Raw genomic sequence first — 24,673 nt, 5'->3', positions numbered from 1 at the left:
TCTTCAAAAAGGAGGAAAGGTGAAGGTGTAGATCATTATGATTTGCACCTTTTGCTGCCGATATCTCTGTACAGAAGTTGCTTTGGCCAGCCACACAGAGGGAATTAATCAGTTACGCCTCGATCTGTTAAATGCGCTAAATGTTGTTTTGCTGTGGAATTCCCCTTTAATGCCAGCGTTGGGATTAATGGTTGGAATGTCAGACTCTTGAGAAAAGTACCTCATTTATTCCAGTAAAAATAGGATGCTTCATTTGCATAAGGACATTGGCTAAACTAATGGGCGAAATGTTTGGCGCCCAGGCTGGGGTTTAACAGGCCTTTCATGTCTGCTCGAGAGTCAAGAGGAGAGTTTTCATTTAACCCTCCGTGAAGAGAATAGCTTTCATTATCACACGGTTTCCCCAAAAGTGCCCGAATCAGATTTCTCATCCTGCTGTGTTAAGCTGTTCCGGGACATTCTAGCACTTCTCTGACAGGATGCTGAACCTCTGCGCCACGGCCGTGATGTTTGGAGATGATGAGATCTCTGAGGAGTGTCACCGGTTTATGTGAAAAACAGCTTCGGTTTTTCTGCTGTGTGTAAAATCGCGGTATGCAAGGTTGTTTAACCTCGTGCAATTGCGGTTTCGGGAAGAGCACAATCGCACTTTAAATGTTAGTGAAACGAGATCCGCAGTGCGTTCGCTTTGGCGGAAGGACAGTATTTACATCCCACTTATCTAAATGGGAGAGCTAGAAATAGCTTTCGAGATTCGAGGATCGCTTACACACGCTGGCCTTTGCACGCGCTACGGAGAAATAGTAAAATGCGAAAATGCTTCAGAGGGAATCGTCTGCGTTTGAGCGGTGACAGCTGTTTGTTTGAGGCAATGGGACCGTTTCCTTTCGCTGTCACCCACAATGCTTTGCTTGTCTCCGCTAAAGCGCTCTTAATAGGCCTTAATGGCAGGTGCTGCGAACCTAAAAAGCCAAGCCTTATTGATTTATACTTGGCTGTCTTACCCTTTCTAGACAAGGCGGAACGATGAGTGCAGAGCTAGCTACGATGCGCGTAAAGGAAGACGGTCACATCCGCTGTCACGAGAAAAGAATAAAGAGGGATCGGAGCACAGAGACGGGCTGTCCGAATTTGTCCTTTCAGCATTTTGCAAAGATGATGGAGATGAAAATGTGCTCAGAAGATCATTAGACGTGTAGGGCAGGAGCCGGGGTGAGAATACTGTAGGTTATTTCCCAGGTGTCATGTTATCCTTTCAGATCTCAGGCTAAGGTTAGCTGGGAGCTTTTAAGCTCTCTCTCTTAGATAAAAGACATGGCAGGCAGGGCACGAGAGAGGCCCAACTTTTCCATTTTTAATTCATTTCATTCCTGATCTTTTCATTTATTTTTCATGCGTTCTTCATCAAGACTCTTGGAGCCATTTGCTTCGCTGCCAGTGCCAGTGAAGCGCTGAAGTCTCACATGCGTGAGCAGTGTGTTAATGTGTCTGAAGGCTGTGTAAAAATAGATCACTTAATCATCAGCCTGGCCTAGGTCTTTAGCACCAACTGCATTCTAATTCACCAGAGCGAGGGAAAACAAGAACTCCCTCTCTCTCCCTCTCCCACTTCCTCTCCACTCCCTCTATCTGTCTCTCTCCCTCTCCCTCCCTCCCTGAGTTTCTCTTCCTCTTCCTCCCTCCCTCTCACTGTTTCGCTCACTCCCCTTCCCTCCTTCCCTCTCTCTGTCCCTCCCTCCCCCTCTCTGTCTCTCTCTCTCTCTCTGTAAGTGGGGCGAACTCTGCCGTGCCTGTCTTTTTTCTCTTTTTCAAGTGTTTTCATTTTATTCTTTTATTCTCAGGCCCCCATCCCCGCACAAAACAGAGAGACTCTCATACAAACTCCAGTTGAAAGTGAACAGGTAGTGTTCATTACACTGTTCTGCAGATTTATAGTACAGGTCTCTTTGGAACATCTTATCCCTTTGCATATCTCATACTGCAGTTAAAATCACCATGCCAGTCATCCGAAGATATCTGATGAATAAGTTTTGTTGTAGACTCTGTGGAACTTGTGTTAGAGACACAGGTCTTTTTAAGTGTAGTCTGTGGAGGTTGTAGTAATAAGGTCTCTATGATTGTGGACTCTGTGGACATTGTAATGGAAACACTGGTCACTGATTGTAGACAGTGGAGGTTGTTGTTAGAACACAGGTGTCTATGAATGTAGATTCTGTGGAAGGTATAGTAGTAACTATGGTGTAGTAGTAGCTGTGTAAGTTGTGGAAAAGAGCTTCAGCCAGCTAAGTGTAAAATTAAAAACTGAATTTGGTTATAGAGGGCTGTTTGACTCTAAATCCTACCCAAATGAATAAAGTTGTAGTGAATGTTTGAGTGAGATACATTAATTAAAATTGGTATGCAGTGGGGAGTACTGCTTCTTCAATCGCCTGTTTTTAGAGTAATTAAATGGCTCCAATGAGTCTGTGCAGCATTAGGGCTAACTTCAGCTGTACTCAGATTAAAATTGACATCGATGAAACATCTTTATTAGTATGCCGTGCTTTGTGTGTACTTTATACAATGCCTTCAGACAGCTCCACGCAGCACTTGAAAATTGTACAGAGACTGCTGGGTGGCTCATTCGGTTAAGGAACCACGCTGCAATGCATGGATGAGCCGTGTCCAGACTGTGCCTGAGCCAACTGTGGCCATAGGGCAACTCCCGATTGGCTATTGCATCACCCAGGGGAAGGGAGGGTTAGCGGTCCACGTTCCATCGCTCTCAAGTGACCCCTGCCTGTTGATTGGGCGGTCCTGGACTGCGTGCCAAAGTCGCGCGTGAGATTCCTTCCTCCGAATCGACTCTGTGCGAGCCTGACTGTGGGGCCGCGGTGTGAAAAGAAGCAGCCGGTGGCCGCGCGTGTTCCGGAGTAGAACCGCGGGAGAACCGAATCGGCAGTAGGGATTGCGCGCGAGCGGGGCCGCAAGTAGCACGCGGCTAATTGGACACCCCGGGTTGACGTGGGAATTGGACATGTTCGGCCCCACGTCGGGCGTCAAAAAAAATTAATAAATTGCACGAACGGATAACAGCGTCTGTAACGGAGCGTCTTTGTGTCAATGTCTCTGAAACAAGTGCGACACAAATACAACCGAATCGAGCCGAATTTAATAATGCAGCCCCGCCTCATTACTGGGGTGTCAGCGTCTTGATTTCCAGCCCTGTTCCTCCGAACGCTCGTTATGACGGAGGAGCCGCACGTTTGGCTTGTGTTTGCCTCCCTGGGGGGGGGGGGGGGGGAGTTTTCACAGCTCCCGTGTCCTAGGCGTCTTCTCAAGTTATAACAACGTGTCATTTTTCAGCTCTGCGTGAGTCCGTATGTGCCGCTGGAAACTGTCTGAATCCCGGGCGCGAGAAGGATGACTTCATTTTAAAAGTACAGCCTGCCTGCTGTTCGCTCTTGTTCGGTACGGTCGTGGCAATCATGCGCCGCGGTGCTAAGCTGTTCCGTTTTGAAGCGCTTTTCTTAATGGAAAAAATAAATCAGGCTGACTCATTATGGTCCAATTCACGGTCCCAATGAGAAAGTATGTAGTAGACTTAGGCATCAACCAGTATTGGTTGGATTTAGACAGACCTCACAATTGATATTTATATTTTTTCACTTTTGGGCTTTTTCTAAGGCCTGCACTTTATCCAGCTTGTGCCTCTGCATATTTTCCTGTGAGTAAATTACATTTATGCATTCTAGTTGTGTTATAGAAATGTAGTTTCTTGATAACGCTTTACTTGAACTATATATCATAAAGTCTACATAACGCTGCCCTAACCAAGACATAAGGTCTGTCATTATGAGCCATGACTGCATATTACCGGTAATGACAAGCGTTGTATCACTGTTATAATGTATGCCAATGATATTACCAAGCAGATTTCAAAATAACTGTTACAAAGTGACTGCAATATACATTATGTCAGTGTAATGACATCTTTTGCATGCTGTTATATGCTGTCACGACCACTTATGGCAGGTGTTATGCCATGCTTACGATTGTATTATGTATGGTTCAAGTGTTGCCATTTTCTTTACCCTTGCGATCCAGTGCTATTCTCTGTGCATGTGTCTGCATATGTGTGTGTGTGTCTGTGTATCGGAGCATCCTGAAATGAAAACTACTGATTATGCCATTAGTTCGGTATTCTCTGAAACAGTTGTAAACCGTTTGAATATGACTACTGCACATAATGAAGGACACGCTGCTCACCAAAGCAGAGCAGAGCTGTGCTGTGCGGTGTGAGCAGTGGAATGCACTCGTTTATAGCACCAGATAGACACCCTGTAGCTGCTAAAGCTGCTGTGCTTGCTGAGATTGTCTCTTTTACATGGGGTTCAATCAGTATGTGTTTTAAAGCTTGTAAATGAACTGTGTATTTTGGGTGCTTTGTTCAGTGTGTGTGTGTGTGTGTTGGCTGTTGGCTACAGTGTGTTGAGTGGTTTCAGTGTGATGGGTGGGTACAGTGTGTTGAGTGGGTACACAGGAAAATGTCCAGTGTTAATTCAACCCAGACAGTGTTAATTCAACACTTTACAGATTACATTTGGTACCACTCTGTGAATTAACACTGGACATTTTACTGTGTATTGTGTGTTGAGTGGGTTCAGTGTTTTTAGTGGGTTCAGTGTGTTGAGTGGATACAGTGTGTTGAGTGGGTGCAGTGTGATGAGTAGGTTCATCTGTGTGGATTTGGCACTCTGAGAATCGTTCTCTTGGCAGGTGGCAGAGTCCTACTGGCCTCAGAAAAATGAGACTATGCCTTCGGTAGGAGCTTTCTGTTTCACATGCGTGTGCACGTGTGTGGGAGTGTGACTGCAGCATGCATGTGTAGGAGTGTGTCTGCATCCGTGTGTGCGTGTGCATGCGTGTGTGGGAGTGTGACTGCTGCATGCGTGTGCATGCGTGTGTGGAGTGTGACTGCATGAGCTGCGTGTGTGTGTGTGTGGGAGTGTGACTGCATGCGTGTGCATGCGTGTGTGGTGTGACTACATGAGCTGTGTGTGTGTGTGGGAGTGTGACTGCCGCATGTGTGTGTGGGAGTGTGACTGCATGCATGTGCACGTGTGTGTGGGAGTGTGACTGCATGCATGTGCACGTGTGTGTGGGAGTGTGACTGCATGCATGTGCACGTGTGTGTGGGAGTGTGACTGCATGCATGTGCACGTGTGTGTGGGAGTGTGACTGCATGCATGTGCACGTGTGTGTGGGAGTGTGATTGCATGCATGTGCAAGCATGTGTGGAAGTGTGTCTGCGTGTGCGGTGTGTGCGTGCGTGGGAGAAGGACTGCACGCATGTGCACGTGTGTGTGGAAGTGTGACTGCGTGTGCGGTGTGTGCGTGGGAGTGTGTGTGTTTGAGTTTGCATTTCACTCTGCCTTTAATTAAATGCGGCCAGATTCGCTCAGACAAGTGTGCAGATTGACAGAAGAACCGGAAACTCCCAAGGGAGCGCCGCTTTCACCTCCTTTTTTCCGACGTTTAGGCGCTACGCGGAGCTCCTTAACGAGACTGTGATGAAGTGAGGCGGGGCGGGGCGGGGCACGGCTCGCGGGACGCGGCGCCGAGGTTCGGGGAGAGAGAGCGTGCCGCGCGGTGCAGCTCTGGAGCGCAGCGGCTGGGGGGGGGGCCTTAATTATTCAGTGGCCTCCTGGGTCAGCTGTCTTATTTCCCCTTCAAGAGGAGCACTGGCCCCGCGGTGGAGGGGCTGAGGAAATGACTCCTGCCTCTCCGCGGACGGACAGCCGTCACCGGCGCCCGTCAGTCTGAGATCTGAGGCCCTGGGCTTTCTTCTTTTTTCAGTCCTTCATGAAAACATACTCTGTTCAGCACTTTGTGAGAGTTAAAAATGCCCTCCCGCATGCATTTTTAAATACAGCTGCACGCTATATTGCAAGCTCTGCAAGCGAGGGAGTATCATGGCCGAGCACGTGAGATCATCCCAGCGGTTTGAATATTGTGGACATACTTTATTAATTATGTTTTATAGTTATGTAGTTTACGTTTATGATTTATTTATTAATGCACACTTGGAAATTGCCTCCCTGATGGGAAGATTCGAGGGACGTTATGGTCCGAAGTAGTGACTATAGCTTTGCACCATCATGCACTGCATCCATGTGAACGAGAACTGCAAATCCAAGCATAAGTTCTTTTAAAAATTACAGTGTGACCTACGAAGACCCACATGTTATTCTCAAGAAATTTGTAGGATTTATGGCCTTTCAATTTGGCTGCCGAGAGATCATGCATGCCCTGTGCATGCATGCACATCAATATAATGGTGAAGGCTAATGTGTTTTTTTTTTGTTTGTTTGTTTGTTTTTTAAAGACATTGCATGTGGCAGCCAGTTTTTAAAAAATGAATGCTTTTAAATTAGAAATATTGATGTGGTACCCCTGATTTACAGACCAGACTTGAAACTGATTCATGCAAAGCAAGTCATGTTTACTCCAATTAACTGTAACAGTTTTTGCTTATGCTGGTATGTTTCAGTTGATAATCACGAGAATTTAACCAACCTGATATTTACAAATTATAAAAAGCTTTTTTTAAAATGGCGGTTAATAAAATATTGCGGACCCAGCTGATGTACATCTGGCAGATGTCTGATATTTGTACTGTGGTAGGGTTGGGTTATGACATAGAGTTGGGTATCATGGCACGGTTGAGTAATGATATCGGGTTTGGTAACGTGATTCGGTTGGGTTATATGGAAGTGTACTACGGTTCTTCCAATGAGCTATCTGCCAGTTGTACCCAAAGGCATTTTTGTTTGACAGGGTATTTTGCAAAGCAGTCATCAGTAAGTGGTGTGAGTCTGTGGATATCCCACATTGCATGGTCTCTGCCCCGGTCTCCATTGTGTGGAGCCTCTGTACTGTGAAGTTAGTCAGCATCACAATGGCCTTTAGACAGTTCACTTTGAGGGTTTCTTTGTCCTAAAATCTACCTTTTTGAATATTGAGAGATGTGCTACAGGCCTGGTGCCACTTTGTCTTTTCACATTCCGCCCAAAGGAAGGTTATCAAATCAAAGGCCAGGTGCCATCTGCTGGCTCGAATGAGATTAGAGTGAGAGAATAGACACACACACACACCTTGAATAGTGCTTCCCATGAATTAATAAACACAGAAATAAATAACATACTTATGCTTCAAAAGGATATTCATTTAACCATATCCTCTGAAGACCCGCAGTTTATTCTTGACCCTTGTAGGGGACACGAGTCTCTGGTCTTAGTCTCAAGAGCCACATATTCCCATATGCTGAAACACTAAAAGGGGCATTCAGTAATAATAACATAAATTATATTTTGGACAATATTTTCACTGCAACATGTTTTTATCATCCAAGACACTTGTGTTATGTCAAAAAAATGGAAATACTTGAACTTTATTTCTGAAGAGTCTTAAGGAGGATGTGAGGGTTAATGACCCTTAGGTCCTCATCAGAACAAGGTCAACACAGTTCACGCAGGTGCAACCCTGTTTTTTCTGTACCGTGTCCTGAAATGGCCGTGTCCATTCACCTTCCATTTCATGTGTGTACATGGGAGGTGTGTATCCTCTGGGTTCCTTAGGTAGCAGTATTTAAATGCAGTCTATGGAGGATTTTTACCTTGAAAATATTATAAAATAACCACGCTAAGGAATATCTATGATGCAGAGTAAGGTGGAGTAACTTACTCTTCTTGAGTGGGTGGGGTTGAAGACGGAGAAGACTTATTTGATTGCAAATACGGACTAAGAAATCCTGCATAGTCTGCCTTTAAATGGGCCTGTGTGAAAGTATCTTGCTCTAATGAAGACCTTTTGGGGAGAAATGTTAATCATCACGCGGTTCAACAGATCACTTTGGTTGTGAAGTGCACAGCTGTGTGAGTTTCCATTCTGTGTTTCCTAGCATGAGATGAGAAGCATTTCTAATCTTCTTTTCCAGCCTTACTGTCTCCTTTATTGATCCTGTTTGTTCAGAACATTTTGTATTGAAGTCAGTGGGGTCAGTCATGGCGGTTTTGTACCTTTTCCTTGAAAAACAGAAGTCACAGAGAAATCTCCAATACAGTTTTCATTGACTCATTTAATATCACATCAGCATTTTCTATATCTGAACTATTTACCCTTATTAATGCTGCTTTATGTACATATATGTTATTCTTATTGAAAACTAGGCATGATTGCAGGAAGAAGGGCAGGTCATTGACAGGTACACTGCATGGCCCCCTGCTGCTCCCACGCCCTGTCTCCCCCAGAGTAATGAATTGGGCTGGGGTTGCTACTGTTCTGCCAATTCCTTTTAAGTGCGATTGACCAGAACATTTCCTGTTAGCTGCCTGCTGGGGATTCTGTGTTCCCCATCAGTGAGGGGAAACACTGAGATCCTCCCAAACAGCTTGTGTTTGTTTAGTGATCCCTCCTGACTGCTTCTTTTTTGCTCTGCATTCTGGGAAGCTCAGGACTCTCCATATGTGCCTGTCTCCTGTAATATGGAGAGTCCTGTTTCTGCTCCCTGGCTTCCTCTTAGCTCTGGAAGTCTGCCTCAGTCTGTTAGGTCTGGTAGGTGCAATTTGAGCATGGTTCACACGGTGCAGTTTCAGAATACACCTCTTCCCGCAGTGCTGTTTCAAGATGGACATCTTCACACAGTGCAGTTGAATGTTATGAAGTAGAGTGATGAGCCATTATGTCATTTTCTCCACTGCCTCATTTTCCCAGATCACCTTGCATGGCTTTTGCATGGTTGTGGGCTCAAGAAAAATAATTTCTTTTATGGGGAACTGTAAGCTGAAAAGGAAGTTGCTATCAGAAATGTCTTTTGTTTAAATGTTGTATATCACGTTATAGTGTTGCATTTGTACTGAAATCTGGATGAAGCAGTACAAATAGCTATATTATGGTTTAATTTATCTCTCTTCAAAAAACTTACCTACTTTAACTGGTACACAAGCAAACAAATGAGATTATTTCAAGGTAAACTGGAGATGTTTGAATATGATGCTATGGATATACCAAATGCAGTGAACAGCTGATAGCCTGCAGGTCAGCAGATACTGTGTATGTGTGTTATTTGGTATTTGGATATTTGTCCCTGCTTTTCTGTAGATTTTAAGGTTGAAAACATGCTGGCAACTTTCCTCCAGAAAGCTCATTGTGTGCTTCGTTCTCTCTCTCTGTTCCAGGACCCAGTATATGGGAAAGGCAAGCTGGCTGAAATCCAGGGACTGATTCTGGGCATGCTGGACACCTTTAATTATGAACAGGTAATGACCTTTTATCAGACCTTGGTTGCTTAATCGGTGTGTGGTATTTCATCATAACAACAAGATAAAATCAACAATAGCCTGAAGACATGCCAGTACAGCAGTTAAAAATGTTGCTTACTGAAAGGCAAAATAAGCTGAAGGAACATTTTAGAGGAATATTTTTATGAACTCCCTGATAGATGCTATTGTTCAATGTGTCAGGCTAGTTGCAGATGAGACTGGGCGGGGGGGTGCTCATTAAATGGATGAACTATGCGACAATAGTGATACTGAGAAACTCTGTATTTGGCATGGTTATCATGAATTGTCCACTAATAAAGCTAGAATGAGTTTGTTGTTTCTACTCATAGTTTGGTTGCAGGAGCAATGAATGTCTGAGTTGGGCAATCTCAGGATGCTGGCATCCTGACCACTAGGGGGCTTGCACAAAGGATTTAAATAGAACACTACATAAATGAGCAACGATTGGCCAGATTTGGCATCAGCGCGAAGGGGTTAATAGCTCAAAATCGCTTCACCTATCTACTCTTTGATTGGTCCACATACTTCTTTATACAGCTATAGCTCTGAAGATTTATCACAAACCAGCTGCCTTCAGTAGGCTGCAGTTAGAGTAATCAGTCGCATCAACTGTAGAATATGCAGCTATGGTAAATCTATGCTTCTTACAAAAGTTGTCAAAATAATTGTTTAGACTGCTAGCCAATCAATGGACATGTTGTGGTGATGTTGGTTTAAGCTTCAATGGAGGGTGAGTTTCAGTATGCAGGCCTTCCCTGCCTTGTCGCACAAGAACAACTCTGCTGGTCAGTCAGGCACTTGCGGTCAGCCTGCAGAAGCTGTGTTTGATGGGCTGCCCCCAGCTGAGTCATCCAGATGTATGGCTAGCTTGACACGCTTCATAGGATGTGTACCTACCTGCCTTGTGTTCTCACAGTGGCAGAGTTCTGCATGTGACAGTGACAGAACAGGCTTTCACATTAAAGAAAATGGAGCTCAGAATTTGCAATGCGATAGAGGAAAAAATGTTATTAATTTAGCTTATGTGTTAAATAGTAATCCCACTTAATCTTGCTAGCTCATAATACTGCCGCGTATGGTTTATGGGTCATCTGTTACATTTTTAATTTAATGTATTCCTGTATTCCCTGTTGGTATGTAGCTACTGGCTTAGATATATCCATTAGCATTGAAATCTAAGATGTCTACAGATGTGTTTGTAGGCCTACTCTGAAGTTGGAGGAGGCACACAGTCATGAGGTACGGACTAGCCTGGTAAATCATAATAAGAGAAAATCAGGATAACTATACACTGTCCTTCACTCCAGCTAACTTAGCAAATAAAGAGCAATAACCCATTTTTGGCAAATCAAAGACTATTATTTTATACCTGGTGCAAGCAACAAATAACAGGTTTGAACTGTGAAAACAATTTAAGTTGTTCTCATGAATTTAGCAGCTCATGTAATTAAATGAAATAATTGAATAGAATCCCACACTTCTCTGTTTGGAGCACAGTCTGCTGTATGCAAGATGTAATTACATCATTATGTTCAGTTACTGTCGAAGGGGGTAAAATTGAGAAGTGGCTTCGTGTTGGGCTGCGCAATCAAGTCAACCGACCGAAAACGCCTCACTTTTCACTCTCAGGCCCTGGAGTCCTGGATTTCCTATCCCATCAGCCCTTGCGCAGAACATTTTGTAGCTCCTTGACTCCTGAATGTTTCCCTATCCTATGGAAGTAGATTACCTGTTGAAGTGTGATGTTCAGAAAGGCAGGGATTGCTGGGGATAAGTTGGCACTAGTGAAGCGTGTACCCAGGGAAAAGACTGGCAGCCTTTTCCCCCTCCCATGGGAGTTAATACAGGCCTAACGTTGGCCACCTGGTGCTCTGACAGGGGCTGTGTTCACAAGGCCTGTAACCCCCCCCCCCCCATGCCTGCTGTGCGGCGTGCGTCAGCTTCCTGTGTAACTCAGCCGCCCTGTGCGCCACTCTTTCGCAACCCCTTGGCCATTTTATTTCTTAAAACCCTTTCTGAGTCATTTCGAGATGTTTTGTGTTCACCGTCTTGACCCCCCCGCATGCATTATTCAGCTCTTTAGTGCTGTTACTCTCCCCCTTTTTTTCAGAATGTTGACGAATAAACTGGAGAATGGGCGTTAATGCTTCGGTCCTTCCCTGACGATACAGTGCGTAATTGCTTTTGAGGGAAGAAAAAGCAAGCGGAGCAACTGATCGGATAGGGCATTGATTAAAATAGAACCGCGCTATCTCCCATCTCCCCGCTCTGAAAGGAATTAATCTGACCTCGGTGTAATTAAAAGGGATTAAACGCAGTGTTACACGAAAGTGGCGCTTTATCACGCCGCTCCGCCGGCCCGCCAGAAAGGACGAGATTAACTGGCCTCTCGGCTGATTGAGGATGCAAAGCGCGTCTTCAGCGCGGCGCGTCAGGCTATGCGCCGACCGCGGAGTCCGACGACGGTGTCGCGTCTCTCAGTGACGCGGTGAGAGAGCCCAAGAGGGCTGGGCGCATCGATCCTTTAGTGAGATCCCCTCCTCAGTGACAGAGGATATGAGTGTCTTATCGTGTCTTAGCGAGCTGTCCGCTGGCCGGAACACACAGCGACTCCTTATTGCTTCGGCATTATTTAGGAACGGATTTGTTGGTGTGTTGAAGCATAAACAGATAAAAATATCTCCCCTCTCTCTCTCTCTCTCTCTCTCTCTCTCTCTGTGGCAGCTGTGTCTGTCACTGAATAATTTGTCTGATCGAAGTAGCGATTCAACAAGCCGTTCAAATCCCAGCATACAAATGCCCTCCATAGTGTGTGGGAGTAGTAGCATACATATAAGAAGGATACGAAAGGCATCGCTTGGCATGAAGCAATATATCGGGCCAGATTCAGCATTTTACTTGAAAGTCTGAAAGGCTTTTTATGACGTTCACGCCCGTACTATCCTTGCTTGTCAGCTGCTCTTTTCGGTCATAGTTGGGCTGTGTACCTGATAGAGGAGGTGTGCGCACGAAGTTGAGCCAGTATGGGAGATTATAGGCCCAGACAGCAAAGGCCCTCCGTGTAGAAGCTCTAGATTCATTGGGAAGCACTGAGCCAATCAGAGAGCCACTGTGCCTATGATTTCTTATTTGTTTAAAGTTTCTCATTTGCCTTTACTGTAAAAAGAATTAAATCAAACAAAGATTTGGGCTCATAGATCTGATTCAAGAAAACTGAGAGCCTTACTACCATTGAGGGTTATTCATAATGATGTCACCAGAACATGCTTACATTTTTTTTACCCATGGGGTTTTATTTAATATTGATTACTATTGTAAAACAAGAATAAACACCTCAATAGTTCAATTTCTCTGGAAGTAAAAAGTTTGCGAGCACTGCATTGTAGAAAACTTGCGATTTCTTAATTAATAGTTATCATGTAGGCACAAATATGTACGTGTTTATTTGAATTTATTTGACTTTTGAATGGAAATGAAATGAAAATAATAGTCTGGATTCATTCAAACGCACTATTCTTGCCTTTGAGAGATACGGAAAACAGAAAAGATTCCTGCCAACGGAAAATGTGTTTTCATCAAATGATTAACGCTCCCGGTTATGATTCATAGGTCAGAACACTTTTAAAATGCCCACCTTTTAAATAAAAAAAAAAAACTAAAAGCTCCATTTGGCTCGCACCTTTTCAAGCATGCTAAATTCAGTTTCATGTTCTCCCTAACTCAAGAAGATACAGAACTGTGAGAAAATATACTTCAAGAAAGTCTAGCTTCTTCAAGAAGACTTGTGTAGTGTTTGTATGACATCTGCTAAAAAGGTGAACTCCTTAATCATCATTCAACAAGGCGGAATACCATCTGCAGAGTTATTCATTTATCGTATGGACCACTGTAACCCAATTGCATTTTAAGGGTTAATTCCACTGTTAGCAGCTGACATAGCTTTTACTCTGAACAGCTAATATGACTTACTAATGTTTGTGTCTGTCATCTGCATTATCACATAGTAGCATTTTATCCAAACCACGTGCCAAAAAATATTAAAGGCAGCCCTGGGAAATTGCTGCTTTTTTATAGCTTTGTTCCTAAAACGTTGTGATAATTGTGTGTTAAGTGTTATGATAATTGAATTGTTTTTTAAAAACATTTTGATTATATTTTATATATTATTTTTGTATAAAACTGCGGAGATGGTGATGTCGAAGGCACACGGCCAGATTCATTGCAAAGGGCTGCTTGGTCTTTAATTAAAGCTCCTGTCCCCGGGCACCTCGGTGTTCAGGCCACACGTCTTCCTGTGTTTGGATTTTTTCGGCCTTAAAGAGCTTTAAGAGTTTGATTGATTGAATACAAAAGAATTTAAGTCTGGTTTAAATGAGTTACAGATGACCTTCAGCTGGCTAAGTGTGTTTGAATGAGGGGAAAGATTTATCATCCAAGTCACTTCTTTTACAGTTGACTCGTAAAGACAAGATGCCTCCGGTTTTATTTAGTAATGAAAGCTCACCAGTTTTTATGAACCTGCATATTTTGCATATTAATTTGAAATGCATTTGCTTGCTTACCTGCAAGAAGGTGTGGCTTGTAGTGTAGAAGATAGTTAGTGGCTTTTGGGCAAATGCATTGGGGGCAGTTAGTGCTCTCAGTGCAGTGCAGTGACTCCAGAGCACGGAACAGCTGGTGATTCCAGACATGGGAAAACAATGGGGCATATTCCCTGTGCTGGAACCTAGGATGCTAGCTGGGTTCACTGTGTTAACAGCATGGCACCTCTCTCGCAATGCAAAGTCAAAGGTTGGGCAGATTCCTATCCTCTGCCTGGTTGCAGGTTAATATATGTCTGATTTTGGTTGTTAAAGATGAGGGGAATCTAATTTGCAAATATCATAAAGAAGAACTTTAAAAGCTACACAAATGATTTTACCTCATTATTATCTGAAAAGTGTGTGTTTTGAGATGACCCTGCATTAAAGTCAAATTACTGTAACATTGATTCGGTCATATAAAACAAATGTCAATGAAGCAGAATGAAAAAATAATTGAATTCCAGAATATTGTGAATACCGGTAATAAGTGTGAACTTATTAACAAACAAACTATCCATTATATTTTGTGAAATAATAAATTAAAAATATGAATATAAAAAGTTACCCAAAGTAACCTCCTAACCATTAAAATGATTGATGAGAGTTTATGCTTATAAGATGCAAATTTCTGCAGCCATTTGTCAGGGACCATATTTGTTTTGTATAATTACAAATATTAAACTAAAAGTTAACTAATTTAGTGTAAAAAGGACATGGCATGTATTGGAAAAAATCTTCAAAATGAGTTTTGCCCTGTTTTCCTTCTTTTTTTCTTCCTTTCCAGTAGCACCTCCACTAAAGAGTGATTATAGATTCCCTGATCTTTTTAGGTGTGGAAACAGAGTTAGGGTGGCCATGTGACAGCTCCATAAATCCATCAGGCGCTCCTATTTTACAGCTCGAGAGATCTTTAAATGGACAGCGAGATGCCATTTTTGGGCACATTACTGCCTGAGTGAAAGTGTGATGATGATTCATCATGCTGTCAGTGCCACTCGATTTAGCTTCTATCTTGGCTGTGTCTTCCCGTAATTGCAAAGTCCAGCCCTTCAAAAAAAAAAAGAAAACTGTGAGGAATGAAGACGTTTCATAATGAGCCAGCTGAAGGGGCTGACATCGGGGCTTTTCCGAATCATTCCTGTCTCAGTCTTTTAGCTGCGAACACTGCATCACGCTCCCTGGAGGAGGTCCTGTGGAACTGTGCTGCGTGGGTGTGTGAGTGTGCTGTGCGTGTGAGTTTTGAAACTCACTGCATTGAAACCACAAGTAGAGTATATCTGTCATGGTTCTGCCACACAATAAAGGCACAATGCCACCATTGTGTGTGTGTGTGTGTGTGTGTGTGTGTGTGTGTGTGTGTGTGTGGGGTGGAGGGAGGGGTTTGTTAGAGCACTGTGGGCGTGGCCAAGGAAACTGGGAAACTGTTCAGGCTATGGGGATGGGCCCTTGTGCAAGGCACTTTGCCTGTGGTGTGCCCTTGAGTCAGTTTCTTTACCTGTGCTGTGCTCTTGAGTAGGTTATGTCACCTGTACTGCACTAGCAATGGCAGCTGTATTAACTGCCACTTGGGTACAAGACTCATCTGTATGTGCCAGTTGTGTGCTGAATCATCCCTGGAAATTGAACATAAACCCCTTTGGTCTATGTAAAGAATGTGGTCTGCTAGTTGTTCCACAAACTCAAGTGGCATTAGGATTAATCATGATATTTAAGGGGGGTGCTTCAAAGTTGGACTTCACAGTGTCCAAATTATTCTCCTTCCATAGGGCGTATATGTCAGTGTGCACCCTTCAGAATTTATGGAAGGCATTGCAATGATGAGATCGGCCTATAATTATAGGCATTCCATCCATCCATTATGTATACCCACTTATCCTGGGCAGGGTCGCGAGGGGGGCATTGGAACCTATCCCAGCGTGCATTGGGCAAGAGGCAGGAATACACACTGGACAGGCCGTCAATCTATCACAGGGCACACACACCATTCACTCAGACACACATACCTATGGCCGTTTGTTTTGTTTCTGTCTGTGTATGTGTGTGAATGAATGTGTCTGCATTCACTTGTGTTTTGCGGAGGGTATGTGTGCATGTGATGTCTGCACACGGACGAGGGATGCAGCCTCATGCCTTAATGAGACATACTGTATGTGTAGATGCCACTCTGGTGACTCAGTTTATTTGTGGAATTCTGGGGAAATTAAACCGTAAAAACTCACCGGGATGATTTCCCTAGAGGGAGAGAATGAACTCTCTTCCTTCCCAAATGGAAATGGGCACACACACACGCACACACACACACACGCATAATTGGTACAATCTGTACAGCTTCTCAGATGGTCTGTATTCCGTAACACACTGTATTCCTTTAGTCACAGGAAGTACTGTTTGTGGTACAGTATTAATTCATGTAAGAAAAAGGCTATGAGCACAGTGTTAAATTAAGCTCTAACTGCAAGTCTAACAGCACAGCATATCCCAGGCATGGTGCAATATGTATTAAACCACAGGTCATTACTGAGAGCAGGAAGTATGGAGGGAAGTAGATGTGAAACGTTTCATCCTCTGAGGTGGCATCCTATAGACCTCCCTTTCCCTAAAAGCAGAACCGTATCTGTCACAATCAGTGCCCGAAGGTAGCTCCTCTCGAGCAGCAAAGGAAACAATATAATCTGTGCCTTAAGTAGATTAACATTATTTATAGGGAAGTTATCGCTTAGCCTGTCCATTTCTACTTTTAGCATATACCCATGTACCGACCACACTCAATTCCTAAGTACAACCAAAGCCCCATCCCCTCTCAGTTATGAGTCCAGTCAGAATGCCACTCCCCAGTCTCCACACTGGTTACAGTCAGACAGTACAGTCTTTTGTATGGTGTGGTTATATACTCCAGTTACACACCCATTACACACCTGGTTAAACAGTCCATTCATACATCTGGATTTTACTGAAAGTCCATGTAAGGTCTGAAGGTCACTCCTGCTCTATACATTATGCCTTCTTGGACTGTAATACAGGATACTTTCTAAACCCTTCTCCCCACCCCTCCCCTCTCTTCATCTTCTCTATTTTCTCAATCTCTTCATCTACTTCACTTTCTTTCCACCACGTCCACTCTCTCTGTGCCCTCTCCACCCTTGCTCTGCCCCCTCTATCTTCACTCCTCCCATTCTACCCTCTCTCTACCATCTCCATCTTTGCTTCGCCCCCTACACCCTTTCTCTACTTTCTCTACCCTTGCTCCACTCTCTCCACCGTCACTCCGCCCCCTCCACCCTCGCTCCGCCCGTCCGAACCCTCAGACGCTGCTGGAGACCACCACCAACCTGCTGAACCACGACCTGCACTGGTCCCTGTCGCACCTGCGGGCGGTGGTGAGTCGCGGTCTGCACCCCCGGCAGGACCACTGCAGCATCTGTCTGCAGCAGTACAAGCGTCGGCAGGAGGCCCAGGACGAGATCATTATCTTCAGGTGAGCCGAGACGCACAGCAGCCCCCCTCCAAAACACCTCCGTCTGCAAACAAGAGTCCGTGTGAAAATTCCCAGAGAAGCCGCACTGCTCTGAGACGCTCGCCTCACGCTGTGTAATTGGATTGCTTCTGTGCTTCTGTGAGTCCTCATTGGCACGAGTGTTAAATCCTGATTACAAACCACAAACTGGTGGCGTGGTCCCCTGTTTGTCTTTGTATTGTCCTTCAAAGTCAAACTTCTGATTTATCCCTTGTGTGCTGTTTGTTTATTAGCTCCTGTGAAACTGTTAGCCTGGGTCAAATATACCCAGGACATTATTGGGGGTTTTAAGCAATACAGAAACAAATTTTTTCCCCAATAATACTCAATATGTATTATCTTTATCTCAATTGCAGACAATGTAAGTGGCTCAAAAGGGCTGAACTAAAAAGTTTGCTTTGGGAAGGGGGCCCACAGAGACTGCATTTGCACGGGGCCCTGAATTCTGTGCTACACTCTGCTGCTAGATCACATTTAACAATGAATGTGTCATTCAGTTATGATAAAGATGTGATTTATATTTTAAAAATCCAGTATGATGAAGACATAGGGGGTATAAATTATATTTATCAATTAAATGTTTATCTGTGAATTAAATATTACTGATATTTATTGTTTTGAACTAACATTCCAAATTATTTTTCGTCTTCATCTTATTTGCAGAAACTATATAGGCGAAAAGATATATAGCAAATACAGATGAATACAAAACAAGACCCAAGTTTACACTGGTTCAGTGATTAAAAGTGTTATTTCTCTCTTACTAAAATGTTAATACGGGTAAATTTGACCCAAACCGGACACAAGGGTTAAACAAAGACCTTGTAAACGGACATAATGATGTTATTTGCCTGATCTGCCCACTGGTGCTGCTGTATAAAATGCAGATATGTAGAGCTGTGTGTGCCAGCGACCCCTCCCCCTTTGTGTTGCAGCTGCGGGCACCTCTACCACTGCCAGTGCCTGCAGAGTAAGGAGTGCGGGGTAGCGGGGGAGAGGCTGCACGGCTGGAGCTGCTACAAGTGCATGTCCGGCCAGGGCGGCCGTGGCGGAGAGAGGAACGCCGCGAGCGGCGGGCGGAGCCGCAGCACGTCCCTCGCACAGGTCAGTGGTCCTTACGGCTGCGAACGCAACACGACCGTGGGCTTCGGTCCTTAGCAGAACAGCGCTGGTCTTACGGCTGTGAACGCAACACGACCGTGGGCTTCGGTCCTTAGCAGAACAGCGCTGGTCTTACGGCTCTGAACGCAACACGACTGTGGGCTTCGGTCCTTAGCAGAACAGCGCTGGTCTTACAGCTGTGAACGCAACACGACTGTGGGCTTCCGTCCTTAGCAGAACAGCGCTGGTCTTACGGCTGTGAACGCAACACCACCGTGGGCTTCAGTCCTTAGCAGAACAGCGCTGGTCTTACAGCTGTGAACGCAACACGACCGTGGGCTTCCGTCCTTAGCAGAGCAGCGCTGGTCTTACAGCTGTGAACGCAACACGACCGTGGGCTTCGGTCCTTAGCAGAACAGCGCTGGTCTTACGGCTGTGAACGCAACACGACCGTGGGCTTTGGTCGCATTTCACTGTGTTGGAGCGTCATTGCATGGTCCTCTTTGACTTCTTAGGCTCTGAGACCTGTCTATCATCTGATAAGCTTTGGTGGACATATATATTTGCACTATGCTGCTGTACTTGAGAAACATATGTACAACATATGACCAGAAGTACTTGGCCACCAGCTTATCAGCAATTCTGAATTTTATAGTTGCCCCCAACCCTAGTACATGTAGCTGCATGAGTGTACATATGTATTAATAAACAAGACAGAGGTCAGAGTGGATTATGAGAAAGACTCTTTTTCATGTTCCTGTGAGCACAGAGGTTTAGGGATGTCAAGGGAAAGGCTTTCTGGTAATGCAGTGAACCTGTGAAGGCTTGAGGGACTCCATGGTTAATGGCTATGGGTGTGTTTGTTTATCAAAGCAAACAAGAGCATTAATCTAACCAGACAAGCTGCGATACACATCCCCAACGTGTAATGACTGAAGATCTGAAGATACTCAGAGCAGTCACATCAGTCCAGCTCTACATGTCTATACAAGCTCAGATTAAATTAAAAAAACAAATATTCATCTTAATTAGATAGGCAGCATACACTTAACACACATTCTAAACGAAATAATATTTCCCCTCCTTTCCTAAAGATAAAACTCTCATTTTTTGCATATTCAAACCAAGTAATTCCCATTCTGACATCAGAAGTAATTGGCTTTGTGTCAAGTTCGTCGGTGCTGCCGTTCATTTTTTGCACATGGCAGCTGCTACAGTCCGCAGGCTTTTGAGTCTCATTCTACCACAATGTGCGATGCACCAGCATAATCGTTTGCTCATTTGTTCAATCCACGAGCCTCCATTGTGTAGCACTATAGTCTATTGTCATGGTTACATCTCAACGTACACTAATCCACTCCAGTTCGCCTGTTCAGGACATTACTTGCAGGAAGGCCTGTGCTGACCCAGCAATGAGGTCATGAGGTCGGTACACTTTATTGAGGACAAATTAAGCTGGGTAGCATGGCACCGTTTCAAGTCTATATGGGTTGATACAAGCAACTGCTGAAAATGCTGGATAATAAGTAATAACTGGGATAAAAATACGGAATCTTGGCTCATGGTGTGTTAGTTTTGATGCAGTTCAATGTGATGTATATACCTGGCTGGGAGAAAATGTTCTATCTCAGTTTAGAAGATTACAAAGAAAGTAATGGGTTAGAAACTCAAGCTTTCGCCAAATCTAATGAATAAAAACTCACTGTTCGTGTGCAGCCATTTCCTGCAGTGTTTAATAAAAAAACCACCACTGGGTAATTTCGACAGATGTATAGAGATATTGTAACCCTGAAGTATTACATTCTAAAATTACATTCGGGGGGGCAAGGTGAACTAATTCCGAGTTGGAATCACTTGATGAACTGTCTGTTTTGCTGAAAATCCCCAGTAACGATTGGTGTTTATCAGCAGTTGAGGCTCCCAAGTTACTGCTTCGTTCAGAACTACAGGAGAGAGCTAGCGCTGATTGGAGAAGAGGCATATGTCTCACTGACTGCTGGTAACCCTTGGAGTCCTGGGTGGAACTGGTAATGCAGTAGCCTGGGAGGTACAATTGGTGATGATCACCAGTTATTAAAAAACAGCCTGCTCAAACCAGACCCCACCTTAGCAGGAAGGGTAGCCTGACCTTGAGACTGACTCGTGCTACACACTGTGCTGTCAAGTGAAGGAACTCACTGAATTCACCGTTCTTCACTACCGCCTGTCCACTTCGGTCTTCTGCTTTTATAATGGACTAAAGTTGAAAAGAGAGAACAAAGAAAAAGATTGAACATTAATTCTTGAACATTTTTTTTCTGTGCATATAGCACAGCTGATCCAGCTTGCAGCTGCCTTTGCTAATCACAGCAATCATCGAATGCAGAAGCCGCGGTCATCACTACAGAGGAAACGTTTGCACTGCAATATCGCAGAAACGCATCTTCCCCCGGGGAAAGTCCTGATTGTGTATACTCGGCATCGAAGACAGCTGACACCTTTCCCGACTCCTTAGAGCAACAATTAGCACCATGTAATTTGGAAGTCTTTTTAAAATCAGGGACGACTGCAATGAGTTCCAAGAACCTCACCCCCAGAGAAACTGAGAACACTTCTAATAACTGCCAATGGCTCAGCCCAGCCTCTCAGTAAATATCCAGCACCTCTATCACAGAGCCCTTTACCCACACTGCTTATCTGCTACTTACAAGTGTACTTATTTTTAAAGGTTTACTGGAAAGTGACAGCATGCAATGAGTTGTGCCATCAGCACATTCATCTTCTTTATAATTGCGGAGATGGTGATTATGTTAGCTGTCCGTTTAATCCATCAAGCAGTCGGGGAGCCTTTTCCTAAAACTTTATTATAGAGTAATACGTTTTGGAGACAGAAGGTATGAGGCTGCTGGTAATGGCCACGGATATTATTTCCTGCTGTGTTAGTTTTCATCCAGCTACGCTTCTTTATCTTGGCACACAAGCCACCATCTTAACTTTGACCCAAGCTGGCATGACACGGGTCACGTGATACGTGACCATGGCTATACAGGAAATGTTTGAGTGACTGAGTCGGCGGAGCGCTGCAGACGCACGGGGGACAGCTGGGAGTTTAATCAGTCTTGCATTAAGCACGGCACATTCCCGTCATTCCCCCAGAGTTGGGCAGGACTCCGCTGGCCTAGTTAATTAGCTCTTTGTATAGCACTGATAAAATGCCCAGCATGCAGGCCCCGTCTTGCCGTACAATCTCTTTAAATAATCAGAGTGAGGTATCTGCTTGCAAATTACGTCCCTTTTTTTTTCCATTTCCATGGCTGAGCTTGTCTCCCGTTCTCTGCTGGAGGTAACCCCTCTAATTAAATACATCTGACCTCTTCCTGTTTCTGCTGTGTCCCCCCCCCCCCCCATCCCCTCCCTCATTTTCTGTCTGGATGAAGAGAGTGACTTCTTTCATCTTTGTTCTAGACCAAAGTCACTTCTGCTCATCGAGGTTCCTGGGGTGACGCTACTGGGAGAAAGGTAAGGACGTGAACTCAGAACTATTGGCCTGCTGTCTGGCAGTACATCCAGGGTTATTTTGCTTATCGGAATCTCCAATGGACAGAGAAGAGGCTTAGGTTTATTGAATATGTTTTTGCTGATATATAAATGTAGACAAACAGCCTTTGAATCAAATCGATGAGACGGGTCTATGAATATAATTATGCATGTCAAATCGGGGGGAATGGAAAAAAAGGTCTCAGAGTTGATTAATATAGTTCTGGCCCTGAGTCCTGTTTAAATTGTGAGAAGTGCATGGCCCGGGGTAAATGACTGTGGTTCTGCGCTTGCTCGCTCATTTAGACCGAGGAGCTGGCTCTGAGGACGTGATGAATAATTTTGTACCTGAGACTGCGAAGCAAGTGTGCGCTTTGATCTGCTGAGCTTTTTATCCGAGCCGACAGAGCACGAAGAGTCACAACAAGAAGCTACTAAGCTGTTTTAATGTAGCAGTCTCTGGGTACTGCCGGTCCTCCTGATGCATGGAAAAGGGATAATTAACATGGTGTACTCATTAACATTGCTAGGAATTAGCTGCAGAACAATTATAGAGAGGCCAATCACAGTTACGGTTCTGCAAATTGCTGCTGCGCTAACGTTAGCTTTTATACAGCATACATTAAGGATCGTCATGGGAGCGGGGGCGGGGCTGGGATGGCATTGGTCACAGTTGCAGTCCAACTCCCAATGACTGACACACTCATTTAGAACCCGTTGTTTTCTGGGTTCTGCCATTGCTGCAGAGTGGGAAATGGCTACCTGCTCCAGTGGGGCTTATAAACTCTTTTATAACCAGAACATTCTATCCTTATTCCTTGGGTGAGACTCGTTCAAGGTTGTTCATGACCGTGAATGACATCACCACTGAATTCTGACCACTGATATGCAAACACTGATAAATGGGAAAACGTCTCCTTCATTTTTTTAAATCTGTCTGACTTGGCAGATTTTTGGGTTTTCAAAATTGTTCCCCTCTGAATGTTCCTTACTGTTTAAATCGCCTTGTTGGTGCGGTTAGAGAGAGTGATGAAGTACAGAGTGAAGAGAGTTTTCAAAGGGGCGGGGCAAGTGGAAGCTGGCGCTGTCACCAAATGGAGCTCCGAGCTTTGTTCCCATTGGCTGTGAGCTTCTGCCGTTGAACTCTGTAGAGCCTGCGGAATGTAATTCAGCAACATCAGACATGAGAGAATTTACACATCTCATAAAGCTAGCAAGCAGGGCTTTTCTCCTTTTAATTAATATCTGTCCCTCTCCAATCACTGGTGCAGACAGGGCGTTGTGCTGAGGAGGATGAAGATGTGATGAGGAGGCTTCCTGCTGCTCTTCGTCATTTTCTCATTAGAGCAGAGCCCCTCTGTGAGAGGCCTCGGCATCCCACAGTTTTAAAAGCATTGGTTCCAACATTTTATATGAAGCAGTTTCAACATTTTATATGAAGCAGTTCCAACATTTTATATGAAGCAGTTCCAACATTTTATATGAAGCGTTTTCAACATTTTGAAGCTTCAGTACCAGTAATCTCACTTTAAGGGCTTCTTTGCTTATATTCTAAAGGCTTATTACTTACTATTTTGGTGGACTTCCTTGTTCACTATTTTTATTGAAATACATGCAGTCAGGTGGTTCTCTGGATTAACTGTTCTGTTCGACTAATTTTGCCCGAGAGAGGTTTTAGTAAGGTCTGTGTGACCATGTGCAGCATCACAAGGGAATATGTCTGTTATTCTCCATGGTGTAAATACTGTATGTAGCACTTATACACTATATGACCAAATGTATCTGGACACCCCTTGGTCTGGGGCTGTTTTTCATGGTTTGGGCTCTACCCCGTAGTTCCAGTGAAGACAAATCCTAATGCTACGACATGCAGTGACATTCTAGATGATTCTGTGCTTCCCCAGTTTTGGAAGGCCCTTTCCTGTTTCAGCATGACAGTGCCCCCGGGCACACAGCAAGGTCCATATAGAAATGTTTTTGTCGAGAACGGTGTGGAAGAACTTGACTGGCCTGCGCAGAGCCCTGGCCTCAACCCCTTCCGACACCTTTGGGATCAATTGGAAAAGCCAACAGCGAGCCAGGCCTAATAGCCCAATCAGTGCCTAACCTCACTAATGCTCTTCTGGCTGATTGGAAGAAAATCCCTACAGCAATGCTACATAAAGCCTTCCCAGAAGAGTGGGGGTTGTTATAGCAGCAAAGGGCAGACCAACTCCATATTAATGCCCATATTTTTGACATGTTGGGTCTCAGGTTTCCACATACTTTTGGCCATGTAGTGTACCTCTTTGTAGGTACAGTTTAAGGGGAAGTTTAGTACCAATGAGGCTGCTATGGAAAATGTTTGTGTTGGAGTGGGTGGTTGATGCTCTAGGTGGGTGAGCCATCAGTGGTCACTTCAGTTTTGAACCATCAAACAGATCCATTAGTAAGAAAGCTAGCTCCCAGTCTAAATGGCATGTACTTAATTTATCCAAACCGACAGTAAATAAGAATGTCAATTAATTAACGCGCCTTGCTCTATTGAGTGGCTCTGATTCTTCCCAGAAAACACACAGGTTGCCACGTGCTAATTAATGCCTGTCCCTCTTAATGAATTCTGGTATTTATCATGAAACAGAAAAGTATTGCTTTAG

General features: G+C 44.3%; 1 protein-coding gene across 3 annotated transcripts in view; it reads left to right on the top strand.

Moving 5' to 3' along the window:
• The window catches only part of vps8 (VPS8 subunit of CORVET complex), a 96,985-nt gene that overhangs the window by 58,036 nt on the left and 14,276 nt on the right, over positions 1 to 24,673 (top strand). For all 3 annotated transcript variants that reach the window (XM_035410246.1, XM_035410245.1, XM_035410247.1), the window contains 4 exons: positions 9,219 to 9,299; positions 17,212 to 17,381; positions 18,356 to 18,524; positions 21,966 to 22,019. In XM_035410246.1, the coding sequence (XP_035266137.1) occupies positions 9,219 to 9,299; positions 17,212 to 17,381; positions 18,356 to 18,524; positions 21,966 to 22,019 (474 nt within the window). The remainder of the gene's footprint in view (positions 1 to 9,218; positions 9,300 to 17,211; positions 17,382 to 18,355; positions 18,525 to 21,965; positions 22,020 to 24,673) is intronic.

The sequence above is a fragment of the Anguilla anguilla genome, chromosome 3 (genome assembly GCF_013347855.1).
Source record: "Anguilla anguilla isolate fAngAng1 chromosome 3, fAngAng1.pri, whole genome shotgun sequence".
Taxonomy (NCBI): Eukaryota; Metazoa; Chordata; class Actinopteri; order Anguilliformes; family Anguillidae; genus Anguilla; species Anguilla anguilla.
Note: the sequence above shows the minus strand (reverse complement) of the source record. Positions and strands in the feature narration are given on the sequence as shown.